Source organism: Nesoenas mayeri (genome assembly GCF_963082525.1).
Source record: "Nesoenas mayeri genome assembly, chromosome: 4".
NCBI classification, from domain to species: Eukaryota; Metazoa; Chordata; class Aves; order Columbiformes; family Columbidae; genus Nesoenas; species Nesoenas mayeri.
Window position 1 is genome coordinate 69,079,845 of NC_137540.1, and position 16,469 is coordinate 69,096,313.

General features: G+C 39.1%; 1 protein-coding gene across 4 annotated transcripts in view; it reads left to right on the plus strand.

Moving 5' to 3' along the window:
* The first annotated feature begins 319 nt into the window (after window positions 1-319).
* LETM1 (leucine zipper and EF-hand containing transmembrane protein 1) overlaps window positions 320-16,469 on the plus strand; it is a 28,867-nt gene continuing 12,717 nt past the window's right edge. For all 4 annotated transcript variants that reach the window (XR_013922110.1, XM_080344103.1, XM_080344105.1 and 1 more), the window contains exons 1-7: window positions 320-482; window positions 3,690-3,747; window positions 5,812-6,268; window positions 10,807-10,950; window positions 11,927-12,064; window positions 14,710-14,913; window positions 15,787-15,906. Coding sequence is in view for 3 of the 4 variants with exons in the window: in XM_080344103.1 (XP_080200229.1) it covers window positions 404-482; window positions 3,690-3,747; window positions 5,812-6,268; window positions 10,807-10,950; window positions 11,927-12,064; window positions 14,710-14,913; window positions 15,787-15,906 (1,200 nt within the window). In the remaining variant the exon portion in view is untranslated. The remainder of the gene's footprint in view (window positions 483-3,689; window positions 3,748-5,811; window positions 6,269-10,806; window positions 10,951-11,926; window positions 12,065-14,709; window positions 14,914-15,786; window positions 15,907-16,469) is intronic.

Below are 16,469 nucleotides of genomic sequence, written 5' to 3' on the forward strand. Positions count from 1 at the left end.
CCACTCTCTACTCCCCTCCACCGGCTGCCGGAGATGGCAAACGCTCAACGCGGTCCGCGCTCCTGAGGGGAGGACTACATCCCCCAGCATGCACCGCGCCACGCTGCCCCGACTCCCCCGTCTGGACTCCCCGGCAACGTCACGCCGCGCCGCCCCCCCCCCGGACTACAGATCCCGGCATGCTGCGCGCCCCGCGCCTACAGGCGGCTTACCGTGCGCCCCCAGGACTACAGTTCCCGGCGTGCCCCGCTCCGCGGGGGGCGGTGCTATGCAAACGCGGCCGGCGGTCGCGGCTCGGCGCTGCTGGGCGTGTGGGGAGCGCAGCGCGGGGCGCGGGCGGCGGGACATGAGCAGGCCGCGCGCCCGCCGCTAGCCCGCCGCCCAGCCGCGCGCCAGCGCCAAGATGGCGTCCATGCTGCTACAGACCTGCGGCCGGCGGGCCTGCCGCCTGCCCCGAGCGCTGCGCCGCCAGCCCCGCCTGGGTGAGGCTCCCCGCGGGCCGCCAAGCGGCTCCGGCGGCGGGGAGGGAACCGCAGCTGCCCCGCGGTCCGGCCCGGCCTGGCCCGGCCCTGGGGTGCGGTGAGGCCGCGCTGCCCGCCCGGCCCGCGAGGCCTGTGCTGCCGGCGGCGCCGAAGGCCTGCGGGGGAGGGGGAAGGGAGGGCGGGCGGAGGCGGCGACGACGACGACGTCTGGGGGCTCCCGGTGTGGGCGGAGAGGTCGTTGCGGGAGGGAAGGGCCGCAGCGGGGCCCTGGCTGAGTCCTCGCCGGCCCGTCCTCCGCGCCCGGGCACGGGGCTTCTTCCCGGCCACCCTCGGCCGCCTGCCGCCGCTCCTTGGCCTCTCCGCCGGGCCCTGGCCGGGGATGCACAGCCCGTCCCTTCTCTTTTGCTTCCCTGCCAGGGCGGTCTGAGGGGATGCTTTGACAAATGCATCTCTTAAATGCCAGCTGGCTGAGGAGGGAAAAACCGGTGTTTTTTATTAAAGTGCAGGAGTGCGTTACTATGTTTCAGTCCTGCCCGCCTTGTTCTCAGGATAGCTGGGCTGTAACGTCCTGTTGTCACTAGTTACACGTTTTTCAATGCCCTTTAAGAAAGTACATGAGGTTATTTTCTTAAGAAGGAAACGTGAATTTACCTTTTTCCAAGTGGCTTTGAAAGCTTAGGAAAATAAAAAGGAAATGCAGTGCATGACGCTGTTTCCATTAATAATCAAGATAATTTGGCAGTTTAAATATCTTTGAGCGGTGGAATTTAATGACATGAAACAGCTGATAACTTGTGACGCATGTGAGGCTTGTGGTTGCTTTTTCTGTCCACGAGTTGGGATGGCAGGGGTTTAACGAGGAATGAGTGAAAGCTTAACAGGCAGCAGTTTGTCTCTGTCATTGAGCCCTGACTTGTCACTGAGAACAGGGTCTCTGCCATGTTCAGAGTCTGGCAAACCTGATCAACCATATGGATTCTTGTTCATTTTGATAAACAAGTTGTCTTGTTGGTTACCAGTGATCACTCAAGTGTTGTAGCTTCTTCTAGTTGATGGTTTTTTAGCTACTATTGTAAAGACACTTATTTAGGTCAAGGTTACACAGTGACCTGACCGAGAGGCTGGGGTATCTTAGCCATCCAATTTGTTTAAAACAAGCAAGAAACAAATCCCATGTACCTTCAAATTAGACAGGAGCTTTGATTCTAGTGGCATAGCATAAGAAATGCCAATGATTGCTACATTTTTGCCTGTTATAAATCTCACCTCACATGAAAAATTCTCATTTACTGAAATACTGCGATAGATTCAAATCATTTCCATTATGCTTATAATATAATCAATGCTTTTAATTAGAGTGTTAATCTATTATAAATACCTTAGTCTACGGTGTAATTTTTTTGTATAGTGTTTTGCTTTACTTAGCTCATCTTCTTTGCTTTACGTGTAAGTAGTCTAGATTAAGTTAAAGCTAAGTGCTTCTAAGAATCCTGAATGTTCTTCCCGTAAAGATCAAGCTGTTAAGTACTGCAAGCTTTTACTTCTGTAGGGACTTACTTGATGTTAACTCTGTCTTTTTAAAAACATAGTACACATGTATTCCACATTTAAAACTTCGTTTCTGGAATCTCATTAAATTTAAAAAGAAAGTTTCTCATGATTCCCATGAGGAATGTGTTAACATATGGTTTATTTGACGCTACTACTTTTCAGACTTCCAAACCATTGTTCATTCCAAACCAATGTTCCTTCCTAAATGAACATTGTTGGGTATGGCGAGCTACATTTACCTTGTTCAGGTGCTTCTGGATGTCTGTATTATCCTAGAAGTATGGAGTATGGACTTTGCTTGTTTCTGAAGAAATAATATATTTCATTTCAGGGCTCTTAGGTACATAGTTAGAACAGACACTGCAAAGCATAAAAGAGTTCTTGTCAGAACTGACAGGGTTGAAATTAACAGTTATTTGCAGAATCCTTTGGTGAAATGATGTTTCTGTGTGCTCATTCATACTCTGAATGGCTGTATGACAAGAGGTGTTTGAGGCACCATGTTTTCTTACAGTAACCTTGGAATTTTTTTCTTTGGCCCCTTCCTTAGCATTTATGAGTCTGGTTGGGAAAAAAATAGAGATAAACAAAGTGAAAGTGTCATAAGTGTCTTGCTGTTATGAAGTTTTATCTAAGAAACTCCAAGCTAGTTCTGATCTCCAGATTATCTCTCTTTGCTTAGGGACACCTGTTCAGAGCAGGTTATGTCCTTTACTAGTAGGACTCTCATTTTTGACCCACAGGCTTTATGTGCTTTCTGGCACTCAGGTGAGAGAAACAGATTTCTGTGCTACAACTTAAGATTTGCGTACTTCTTTGCGTACTTTAAGATTCTGCGTACTTCTATGCTTTGCTCAGCTGTTCTGTAAAGTCAGGGACATCTTTCTGAGATAACTGAACTCTTGGGTCAAGAAATTCAGCTACTGATCTTTCTGTAAATATTGGAGACTATCAAAATGCCTTCGCAGATTCTCAGGGCTTGAATTTTGAGCCTGAGCCTGTTCTTCCTGTGGTTCTACTTGCAGTGGCAGTGAGTACCTGTTAAGAGTTTGATAGAACTGGAGATATATAAGTCCTTTTCCTTTGACTTCATAATGTCATAGCTTTTGCTGTAATGACATCATACCCTACTTAATGTGAGACATCCCTTGATTATTGAGATTTTTTTTACTTTGATAAGTAGACTTTTTGTTTCCCTTCCTCCCCCTTTCCATACCTTCTGATTGCCCTACCTGATTTTGCAGATCTCTTTTCCTCTAATAATTAGGGTATTTTTTGGGGGAAAGCTTTTGGCGATCAGCTTTGGGTGCTGCATTTTCTCAGATGCAACTGTCTGCTTCATGTTCTGTCATAAGTTGTATTTTAGCTTTGATGGTGAAAAAGTTAACCACTAACCATTAAAATGACCTTTATACCCTGCTGTCTCTTAGGGTTGAACAGAAGGAGTAGATCCTAAATTGATAGAACAGCTACAGCACGCCTTCTCCAGCCTATCATTTTTGTTTGGGTTACAGTGAATTTGGAAAAGATTGTCCAAAAAGGGTAGAGGCATTAGGGCTTAGAATTGGGCCAGTCGTGTCATGTTTGTGTACAATTAACCCTATAGATAAATGTCTTGAATTTCAGAAGTAATGCTAATTATTGGTATTTTTCTAGGTAACTTGGGAGATCGGGCATGTCTTAGCTGTACATCCCTGAGGCTGGCAAACAAAATGTGAGTAAATATGAACTTTTTTTCTAAACTCAAAACTGTACAAATCCAGTAGTTAGTATACTATCACGAATGTAGGTTTAAGTCTTCTAGACAAAGTGTGAAAATATTAGCCTCAATTTGTGTTATTGACAGATTAGAGGAAGTCTGAGTATTATTCTCTTCACCTTCTTGGTTGTGTGTGGGAGAAGGAAAGTGAGATCTTTCTTTTTCCACTCAGTTCCTCCCTTTTTGTTTCACTTATGATGTAAAAGCAAGAGACTATTGATCTTGTTCTTGAGTGATCCCAGGTGATGTCACAGGATATCATGTACTTGCATACTTTTGCTGTGGAGTTCTATAGAGGAAATGTGGTCAAATCTAGTTTGAAAAACACAGTTGACAGTTAGGAATGTAGATAATTTGAGTTGTATCTCTATTAAAGTGAAGTAGTTTGCTCAATTGTACAGCCTTGTGTGAGGCTCTTCTTGGAGACGGTGTCCTCTTCTGAAAACAAATCCAGCTACTGTGTACCCTTATGGAACTTAAGGAGTTGGATGTTGGCAGAATCCATTCTGTGTTCCTGATGTGGCTCACAAGGCGTGCTTGTGGATGTGAACTTCCTAACACCTTTCCTTGGAATCTTCAAATATGTATTCTCTAGTTTATTTACAGTCTAACTGCTCAGGAGACGGGCTATTCTTCAGTTTCCTGAGTTTCCATTTTCACATAAGGATGTGTTTCTAGTCATAACCCTCTGTTATGAAACATAAAGTAATTCCTTTATTTTTTAGTCATGTTAGTTCTATATCACTTACTGTGTAGTTGGGAGAGGGTTTTTTTTTCAATTCTGTTTGCTTTTTAGTAGATTATTGTATGGGGCCCCTCTTGGAAAAATGGAAACTTACAGATTTAAGTCTATTATATGAGCAGCAGAATATTGGGATAGAAATTCTTGTTGTTTTTTTTTTTTTTTTGCCAAAAGCTGCTGTTCATGTAATGTTGCTGCATAAAATTAAACAAACTAGTGCCTGTATCTGACATCACCCAGAGCCAAAAGTATCGTTATACTTCCTTTCTCTAGCGATACAAGTACTGAGAACAGTTTGGAACAGAAGTTCTGTGTCTGGCATCCTGCTAGTGAATGTGTGTTGAGAGAGACACATTTCTTGTGGGAATTTTTTTCCCTGCAGACTCAGAACCAGTTCTGCTGGCAGAGCTCCCTTCTCCTCTGCATGTGGAAGAATGTAGATGTCTGTAGGTGGAACTTGATCTGTAGGCCTGGATCTCAGCTTTTGGGAAATGTGTTGGAGTCAGGATGGATTGATTTATGCAAGTGATTTAGTTTGGTTTTGAATACATACTTTATGTTCTTAAAGGAACTGTAATTCTCATTAGTTAATACCTGTGCAAGAGTGCAATTTTCTGGCTAATCAAGAAGATGTTTTGTGTAGCTGTGTGTTTTTCAGCAGTCATCTGAACAGTGAATGGTCAAATGCTTAAAATTTTAGTTTAAGTTGGAAAATAACCATGTGTCTTTAAAAAGTAATCATTTAGTCATTTTTTTTCCTACAAAGCTCTATTTGAATAACATTAAGTTGATAAAACCATTCAAATAATTTAAAATTCATTGGATGCTTGTGATTAATTAAGTTTCTAAAGTACTCTTGCCTGCAATACTTATACAGTGGTACTCTGAGTTATAGAACCACTTTTTTGTCATTGCCTGAAGGCAAATACACGTTCAGGTTTTGGTTTTGGTATGTCATGGAGATAGTAAAAGAGGAACTCTAATGAAATCAGATTTCTCTGATATTCTCTAACTTAGCACCTATTCCAAGTCTAGATCTTGCACTTTTTTTCTCTTGAGTGTTTTGTTTAAACAGAAGTAATAGAAATGTCATTCTTTTCAGGTATAGACATCCTGATCTTGAGAGTCACAGGTGTGGGGTTTTTTTCTTAAATATGCAGTATATATTTCTCAAATTATGCGTTTTATAAATGACAGAAATTTTGATTATATGACATGTAAATATATAACTAGGTTATGATCCATTGCTAACTCTTGAATGCTTTTTTCTTCTGAAGGACTGTACACTTTAAATATTGCACTAGTGTCCCTCCAGTTTACGCATACTCCAAAAAAGATCGCTACTGTTGTTGGACTAAAGGATCTGAACAAATATACTTTACTCTTACGAGTTCTTCTGGCTCATGGACGCCACTAGCAACCATGGGTGTTTTAGGTCCCCAGTATCTTCCAGTTCGATGGTGGCATTCTTCACATCCCCTTCAAGATGACTCTATAGTTGAAAAGTCACTGAAGTCCTTAAAGGACAAAAACAAGAAGTTGGAAGAAGGAGGTCCTGTATATAGTCCAACAGAAGTGGAAGTTGTGAAAAAATCTCTTGGGCAGAGGATTGTGGATGAACTGAAGCACTATTACCATGGTTTTCGTTTACTGTGGATTGACACGAAAATAGCTGCAAGGATGCTCTGGCGAATACTTCATGGAACCACTTTGTCTCGTCGAGAACGGAGACAGGTACTGAGTAAATACCAATTTGGTTTGAGTATCCTTAGTGATTGCTCTATTTTATTTGAACTGAGTTGGTTCTTCCTGTTGTCTTCCTTTCCTAGAATTAATTGTGCTAGGTGTATTTCCCTCCTCCTCCCTATGTGGATGCTGAAAAGTTTGGATTTGACTCCAAAATATTTTAGTATTGTTTACCATTATTGCAGGTAAACTTGGTATTTTCTAGCTGGAACAGAAGAGGATTCTTCTGTTTTGTCCTGTGGACAGCAGGTGTGGTTTGTTCCCAAGTTCGTGTCCATGTGCTACATGTGTGTACATGGTCACTTTCTCTGCTTTTTCACTCCAGCTGGAAAAATAGAGGGAAAGCACTTCTGGTAAAGGTTGGATTTGTGCCGATTCTGTTCTGTAGCTTGGTGTTTTGTTTGTTGGGTGGTTTTTTGTTAACAGAAAAAAAGCTGCAGGCTGAAATGGATGATTGATAATGAGATGTTAGTACTGTCTCAGCTATAAATGTATTTGCAAGATAATTTCAGTCCAAAGAACATAATTTGAGGAAAGTTTGTGTTTTATATTTTTTTCTTTATGGCATGTAAAGAAACTGTGAAAATGCAACTGGTAATTTTAAAGAGAAGGGAAGTGAGGATGGAGATCAAATCTGGAGTGCAAAATGAGAGTGCTTTACATTAGGATAATATACATGCATTTCAGTAGCAATTTCAGTTTGTGGATGAAATAAATATGCTTATTCAACTAGAATTAAAAGATATATGGATTTTTAAAAACATTTGATGTGAACTCTTATATATGGAAAGACTGCAAAATAATAAGCTGTTTTAAAACTGGTATAATTTTAAACTCTTTTTTTTTTTTTTTTTTGAAAGAATGTTTTGGTATTCAGCTTCGCCAGTTCATTAGCAATACATAAAACATGCTGATTTAATAGTTCTCATATTACTGTTTTTAATGACAAGATGTTTAAGCAGTTTATACAGATAAGATATGCAAGTCTATCTCCTTGCCTTTTTTTTTTTTAAAAGCATTTCAACTGTTGCTGAAAAAAAGATGTGCTAGTAGAAATGTTGGAGAGTGAAAAGTGTATGTACTCTGGCAGCAGGAGCGAATAGTGCTGCTTGCAGCCATGGTCCGGTTCTCTGCAGTTTGCACATTGTGCATTCAATGAGTTAGGTTCACATCTCTGCCTTCAAAAATTTTGCTAAATGATAAAAAAATGTGAATATTTGCTCATTGTTTTAATAATTTCGTGATAAAATTAGGTATATAGTTGAACATTTTAGTGTGTAATTAAAAAAAACACAACTTAATGCATTATGCAAAACTGTTTTTCCTGTATTCACAAGGTTGGACAAATAACAAAAAGAGTTAAATGTGCATGTAGCAGTTTTCAGCTGTGATTAAGTTTGGTGTCTTTCTACAGCAGCACTGGTTGATGATATTGGGTCTCAGCATCTTCATGCTACTTATTTTTGCCTTGTTACTTACACTGGTGGAAAAATGTTTGGCAGCTGATCCAGCTGAAACACTGCTCAGCAATAAATATAACAGTCTGTGCTGACCTAAGAGAGGGGGATTATGTAGTGCCAAGAAAGAGTAACTGAGGAGAGGAGGGAAGTAGCAGTTCTGGCTTCTGCTGGCTTGTTGAGAGCTTTGGGAAACTTGGAAAACCAAGTGAGACGAATTAATTCATTGTTTAAAACAACATCAGGAATCCTCCAGAGAGCAAGATCGGAACCACTGGTTTTCCTGCTTGTTTCATGTCCGCTGAGCAATATGTCTGAGAAATCACACAAACAACAGTAAGATATGGATATTGTGGAAATATATCCACTGGAAGATCACAACTGTATTCTAGAAGGCACGAACCTGTATAAGTAATACATTATCTGTGGACACACATGCATTGCTCCATCAATAGATGGATTTTTTTATTTGATTGCCCTTTAGTTTTGTCATCTAGTGATGGTAAAACTGTCCTTTTTATATTCATGTAGTGGTCTGACATTTGGCCTTTCTGATTTATTTTTTTTTTGGTGCAGATGTGTGATTTCAGTATCAATTCCCTTATTTTAAATGAAATATAAATTTATTGTGCAGGTATAAATTAGTGTTTACCTAATGATGTGTGTGTTTCTGTACATAGTATACTCACTGATTTAATGAAGTCTTAAAACTTTGATGCCAGATTAGCTAAAACTTTGCAAATGTGGCTCCTGAACTTCTTAAAAAAATGTTTTAAGTGCATATTGGTTTAAATGTATTAAAGTGCACATGAACTGACAGTCCTAGAGAAATCTTATCTTCCAGCAGACTGACAAATGAGTTATTTCTGACTGCCCTTTCCTTCCTCTTTGGAGGCAATAGTGGAAAGATACCGAAGTAATCTAACCACATCAACCAGCAATTGCAGCATGGCTAATGCAAGGGAGTTATTGCTTATGTAAACTAAAAGTCAGTTCCAAAATTGTGCTTGTGTGATTGCTGGTGGCGTTTGGATTCAACAGGATCACACAGCTTTGCTAAGCAGAGAAAGTGGGATAAGTAAAATGTGCAAAATACACGTTTTTTTGAAAATTAATTGCTCTAGTGCTGCTTTTTCCAGCAGAATGGTTCGGATTGTGGAAGTGAGATGGCAAACACTCTGGAGTTTGTGCCAAGTATATCAACTTTACACACTCTTCAGCCCTGCAGAGGAGGAAGAGGTGGAATACATGAACTGTAGCAGCATATACAGAGTAGTCACAAGTTTTTCATGCTATGCTGCCAAGTAATGTGTGTAATCAGGAACCATTGTATTGCGTTCCTGGGCAAAGTTGTTTTCCTTGAGTTAGCAGAGGGTGCAGTTTTATGATTCATGTAAACAGATCCAGGAAAGTGCTGCTGCAAAAAAGGGCAGTCCTGCTCGGTGCTTAAATCAAGTTTTCCGATGCCTCTCCTCCCCATCCTCCTTTAGTTTGTACTGATCCTTTTTCACTTGTCTGTGTGTTAATATGTTAATGGGTTAGTTTTAGCTGGATCAGTGGTGTACCTTCACATTGTGACTACTGGTGTGCATTCATGGCTCTTAAGACATTATCTCAGGTTAGCACTAGGATAGCTTAATCCATTTGTAAAACTGGTTCCATTGATATGGATTTTTGCCTTGTACAAATACGTGCATGCACTCTCTAAAATAGATACTAGGTAGAAATAGGAACTCTGTAGTGTGCTCTGTGGAAAAGATTTTTTAGGGAAAACATACTTGTTCTTCTGACTTTTAAAATTTTCTTCCAGTTTTTCTTACATATTTTTGAACTCCCTGGTAGTCATTTATTTTCTATTGTTGGAATGAATGGAAACATCTTTGAGCCTGTAAACAATGGACCAAAGCATCCCTTCTGGGAAACTGATGTTTTTTATATACAAAAAAAAAAGATGTCAAACTTTGAATCTGTGGAATTTGTGCATTCTTCAAACTGTATTTAAGGTTTTTGGCTGGTTTTATGCTGAGCAAATAATGGTTGGGGTTTTGCTGGTTCTGTACGTTCTGTGATGTGCAGTCTGTACTGGTGGTTGCTGCTGTTCCTCGGGGCTGGAATGAGCGGTGGGGAGGGGATGGAGGGGAAGCCATGTGTTCGCTTGTGTAACAGCATTTCCGTTGACAGTTTTTGTCAATCATAACTGTGTTTATTAATTCATGATGTTGAATGACAGTGCAGTGGCAGTAGTATATTGTAGTGTAGGTCCGACCTTCAGTCTCTTGATTTAGGAACTAACATTCCAAATAACTGGTTATTTGCTTTGTAAAATGAGGCAGAGTCAAGCAAGATCTGCACTCCCCAATATAAACCAAGTTATTAAGCTTCCAAGGATTACGGAAAGATTTGATTATAGACTCTAAAGCCTAATAAATACATTTCTGAGTGTAGAGAAATCAGAACAACAATAATTTATTTTATGCAGTTTGAGATTTGGTAACTAATGCATTGGACTGCTTTGGAGGATTACTTCTCTAGAAAAGCATTTAAAAAAAACATTAAAAAAAATCTACCAAGCTGGGCTCATTATCCTGGATTTAAATGTACATTACAATTGTTATAAGGCAGAGGGGGAGGGATCTTTCATTTTATTCATGATTACTTAGTCCATAGTAGCTCATGCATGTAAGAAGTGGTGGAGCACAAGTAAAGATGAATAAAAGAAGTTAAGCAGCTTTAACGACCACGAATGACCACCTCCTGTTTTCAGGTGCTTTTAAGAGGTTTAAATGAGATACTTGTTCAATAATCCTATTGAGACACAGTGAGGCTTTTGAAGTACTTTCTATAGTGTTGAAAACTGGTGAAACTTTGGCACTCTGTAGTATATAGCAACTTGAAGAAAAAGATACTAAAAACTGACTTTGCACATTCTTTTTTTGTGTTACTTTAAATTTCGTTTGTAGCAAATATACATATGTGAGCTTAAAGGATAATGTGGATGATCATATCAAATATTTTTGAAATAAAGGGATAAAATTCTGCTTATCAATACTTTTTTGTTTTCCCTTCTAGTTTCTTCGAATATGTGCCGATCTTTTCCGCTTGGTCCCTTTCCTAGTTTTTCTTGTTGTCCCATTTATGGAATTTTTGCTTCCAGTAGCTCTTAAGTTGTTCCCCAATATGCTTCCCTCTACATTTGAGACAAAGTCTAAAAAGGTAAGCAGGTCTGAATTTATAATCCAGTAATATGTTTTGAAAAAAATTAGAGCTTTCCTTGGTAAAGAAAGAAATCAGAAAACTTTTTCTTGAGTATTAGGAGAATGCTTTTGTCTTCTTTATGTTGTTTTGTTGATCTCACTGTAAACATGTAATAACAAACCACTGCCATCCTGGTTTACCTTTTTATAAGTGCAGATGCTTAGCTGTCAAGACTGTAGGCTTCTCTTGTCCTTTTTGCTATCTTCATTGCCATTTTCTGTGACACTTAAAAAGCAGAACTGAAAACTAGGAAACCTTTTGTTCTAGTTTGTATTAAAATAAGCAGACTTTATTTTTAACATTTGTAGCCCTTACTCTTGATGCAAGGTTTTTTGAAGGTATACTTAACATTTAAAATAGCTTCTTATGCTTTGTGTTGTTTAATTTAGTTAATTTTTCTGTACATTGCTTAGAGATTTGTAAAAAACACACTAAAAAGCCCCACATGTTCTTAATTCCAGAGCACAAAATACTTACGTTAAGTTCATGCAAAGTGAGCTCCCAGTCAGTCACAAATACAATCAATCATGATTTGTATACTTGGATCTAATGAAAAATTAATTTCTAATTCTGTGAAAAATTCCTCTGTGTTTGGATGAGATGTGACATAGGATTCTGTGCTGGATACAAGAGGTGGGAATTAGCCAAACCAAAGTTCGTTAGTTTGTTACTAATTCAGAAGGTGCATGTTAGTTTTAGCTGCTGAGGCCACTGATGCTGCACTTCACTCTGGCGTTGCACCTTGTGCTTCATGAGGCTTTGAGCTGATCCACCTATTTTTCAGTGTGATTTGGGGATCTTTGGTAAGAATGAATGTCCTCTTGTGATGTGTGTTACAGCAGAAGTACTCCCCATAGCTTGTTTGAGGGCCGAAGTGATACTTAGTGCATGTATTTCTGGAAATAATTTTTAAAACCAAGTATTTTTTTAACAGGAGGAAAGATTGAAGAAAGAATTGAGAGTAAAACTGGAGTTGGCTAAATTCCTTCAGGACACAATTGAGGAGATGGCCTTGAAAAATAAAGCAGCCAAAGGAAATGTTACAAAAGATTTTTCAAAGTTCTTTCAAAAGGTAAAAATTTTAAATAATGTATTTTCTCTTCCTACCAAAAAATAGCTTGGTGTTTTGTTTGCTCTGTGGTAATCATGAGATAGCTTTCTTGTGAAATTTAATTCTGCTTATAAAACAGGTTTTAAATGCACAGTTACTATATTGTTGAAATCCTTTTGGATACTGACTAGAATGTGGTATAATCTGGTGTTTTGCTAGAATGTGAGTGCTTTGTTTGGTAATTTTTTTCTGTTCACAAGCAGTTGCTGACACAGAGATTAAATGTCAGATACCTGCCTCCTCCATTGACGGCCTTTAGGTTTGACAGTTACATTTCACTAGGTTGTAGGTGAGAGTAAGGTATTCCCTGGAGAGATGAAAAAATACTTTCTTAAATCTTCTCAGGGTAGGATTTATCTCAGTCCACTCACCCTTCTGATTCCTTTTAATTGTGAGCCTGTTGAATAAAGAGATGGAGCCAACAACCATCACCAGGTGCTTTGTTAAAAGCACAAGTGTGGTCCCCTCCTTTGGGGACGGTGTGTATTTGCACAGAAAAAGGCACGTGAGCCTGGGGATTTCAGACCTGAACTTTACAAGTCCTGTCAACTAGTTTGAGCTTTTCCTGCTTGTCAGTGCTGAAAATGAAGTTTTAAAGGGTGGGGTAATGAGATCGTGTTGATAGTGCCACCTGTGTTCCTTCAGATAATAATACTGGCAAGTTTTACCAGTTGGTATCTGCTTGCGAAGTCCATGTACTTTGAAGCTTCTGTGCAATCATCTGTTTCTGTTCTTTTTCATCTGTAGAAAATTGTAAACAGTTAAAGCAGTTAGTAGCTGCAGCCTCTGGGTGTATACCGCTACCATGCTTTGTGTTTGGAACATTTCATTTTCTTCTGAAATAACTTCTACTGAGAATTTACATTTGGAGGTTAACGTCTGTGGAAATAACTGACACATCACTCCACATCTGCTGGAGGAAGTCCCGAGTTCCTCTGATGACTAAAAAGAAGTTTCAAGCCCTGTATTTCTTATGTGTGGGTGTGCTTTTTACAGCTATATATTTCTAATTTGTGCCATGGAGACACACTTATTGATCCCTTTTCACTGTAACTGATAATAAATGTTGGAGCACACACAGCAGCTTAAATATTTCCCACCTTTTTGCTATTCTTTTATAGCTGCTTCTCAGTGAAGTATTAGATGCTGCAAGAGCCATTGATTACAGGCTTAACATGTTTGCCGCAGAATTCCAGAATTTCTCTGTATTTATTTATTCCAGAATTTACTTCCTTTGTAGCTAGTGAGTTACTAGAAAGTTTCAGTTTGTATTCTCAAGAGACATCTGTTTGGCTCTGCCAAAATTCATGTTTAAACAAGGAAGAAAATACTTTCTGTGTGTTTTAAAGTTCCATTTTTGGCTCCTGTGGTGAAGGAGCTGTTGAAGTGGAACGACCAGGCCTTTGACCTTTCTTTCTCTGAGTTGGTTTCTCTGCTACTTGAGTATCCTGGAGGTTAATGGACACAAAACCATGTTGTCTTCCAAATTTTTATTTTTTCCTGTACTCAGTAGCTGTTCACTAAAAGATTTGAGTTGGCAAGCAAAACAGGTAGGCATAATAAATCTGGCTGTACAGGTAGTATTAGGTTTTCAGGCTATACTTGATGGCCCTTAGCTTATGTTTTTTTTACAGGGCTTTAAAAAAGGTAGAGGGATTGAGAAACATGTTTTTTTGAGTATCTGTGTATTTACTGTTTAGACTGAAGTGACTGGTAATACTTCATTATAAAGTTCTGTAGTTTTTGGATTCAGTAATGTCACTCATAGGCACCTGAGGTTATACTTAAAATAGAAAAATCAACATTTATACAGTTGATAATGTTCTACTATGACCTGATGAGACTAGGGAATGATTTTTTTTCTGCTTTGAACTGTTATTTCTGCTTCCAGTAGTTGGATTTAAGTATCGTGAAGTGCCGTTTGGCAACACATAACCTAAAAGCTTAACTTGGCATTTGTACAAACAGTTACATAGAACCTTCCCTCGAGAAGGATTCAGAGTCCTTTCCCAAATAGTGGTTTATATTTAGGAATAACTTCAAGTACAAATGCATTTGCGTTGAGGTGCCACAGAACAGCTGGGAACTGGAAGCAAATTAGTATTGTAACAAATGTGGTTGTGCAGAGAATGTAGGTAAGTAGGTGTCCAAATCCATGTTTCATAAGCACACCAACGTTGCAAAATTTTTTGCCATTGGACGTACTTCTCACTTTATGTTCATAGGGTGATGCTTTTAACGTGCTTTTATGTTTAGTAACTATAGTAGCAGAAAGAATACTCGCCTGTGTGACTTCCGAAGCAACTACTTATTTGTGTGGATATTTTTAGACCTACTCATTAGTATACAGATGCACCTAGTTTTTGGTTTTGGTAGTTTCATCTTAAGTATATTATACAATGTCGTATCAAAACCATCCAGTCTTTTTCCTGTTATAGTAAATAAGGTTTTTTTATTTCTTTCAGGTCTTCCTTGTGTCCTATTTCCTATTATCAAAATTGATGCAAAGTACTTGACAAATGAGGATAACATTTTTTATTATACAAAATAATGCCCAACCATAACATCTCCTTTGAAAAGCTTTATGTGTGTGTTTTCTCTTGCAGATCAGGGAAACTGGTGAAAGACCCAGTAATGAGGAGATCTTAAGGTTCTCCAAACTGTTTGAAGATGAGTTGACTTTGGACAATCTAACCAGGCCTCAGTTGGTGGCACTTTGTAAATTACTGGAACTTCAATCAATTGGGACAAATAACTTTCTCCGCTTCCAGCTGACTATGAGGTTGAGAACTATAAAAGCTGATGACAAAGTGAGTCATTCTAAATAGACACTGATTCATAATATTGCCACATAAGAGTAATGAGTGTGTGTGTGTATACGTATATATATATATATATATGTCTTTTTAGATGTTCTTCTTTTTTTTGCCTTGTCTTATTTTTTAACTGAGAATGAAAAGGCTTGAAGAGCTTAAAATCAGAAGTGTCTTTATTTGTAAAGAAAAAGCTGAGCTTTTTTTAATCTACCATTAATTGCAATGAAAGTAATTATGTTACAAAGAAAGGCATTTCAATGAAAGTGTAATATGTAAGGGAGCTGATAGAAATATTAACTTAGAGATTGGCATTACTGTTAGGGAGCTGTTAAGACTTCAGTATGGTGTTCACTTCAAAAGGCAGAGGCTGTTCTGTGTTATCACAGCAGCCTCTAGTGGCCGTTGTAAGAATAGAATCATAGAATCATTTTGGTTGGAAGAGACCCTCAGGATCATCGAGTCCAACCACAACCATAACCTATCTCTAGCAGTAAACCATGTCTCTAAGAACCTTGCCTAAATGCCTTTTAAACACCTCCAGGGATGGTGACTCCACCACTTCCCTGGCCACCCTGTACCAATGCCTGACAACCTTTTCCGTGAGAAATTTTTTCCTAATGCCCAATCTGAACCTCCCCTGGTGCAACTTGAGGACATTTCCTCTTGTCCTGTCACTCGCTAGTTGGGAGAAGAGACCAACCCCCTCCATGCTACAGCCTCCTTTCAGGTAGTTGTAGGCAGCGATAAGGTCTCCCCTCAGCCTCCTTTTCTCCAGGCTAAATAGCCCCAGTCTTGTGGGTGTGCATTGCTGGTGGTTCTTCAGTTTTGAGCTGTTGCATCTTAAATTTTCTTTTACTCTTGGTGCAGCTGATTGCTGAGGAAGGAGTCGATAGCCTGACTGTTAAAGAACTGCAGGCAGCTTGTCGTGCCCGAGGGATGAGAGCTCTTGGCGTGACAGAGGAGCGTCTTAAGGAACAGCTTAAGCAGGTATGTTTTTGCAAGACTGAATATGCAGACCGAACTTAAATTGCTAGCGCTGATTTTTGTTATGATTCTGAGAAGCCATTTTGTTTCCTTTCCCATTAAAGTCTTGACTAATTTTTCCTTAATAAGCTTTTGTCATGTGTACTGCATAAGTGCATAGTAGCAGTGGGCTTTGCTTTTTGACTGGGCCACAATGTTTTGATGATGCAAATAAGTACTTAGACTTAAACGTATCCCAAATATGTTTGTAATTTTGGCGGTTTGTCTTATTAATTATTTGTATTACTCTGTAAAGAGCTCTTCTGCAAGTAGATCACTTCTTTGTCTTTTGGTGTTGCCTGGTTTAGAGGAAAGTGCTTGTGAAACAGAACACTTTTTCAAATTTTCATTTAATGCTTCTTGAGATACTTCTTCAAATATTTTTTCTTATATTTCAATGTGATTTATGTAATTCTTAGCTGCTTTATAGTCTGTTGTTCCTGTGATAGGATATTGACTGATAAGTAGTGGTAAAAAAATCATTTACTTTTTTATGTACACTTGACTTGACCTGTAAAACAGTAAAA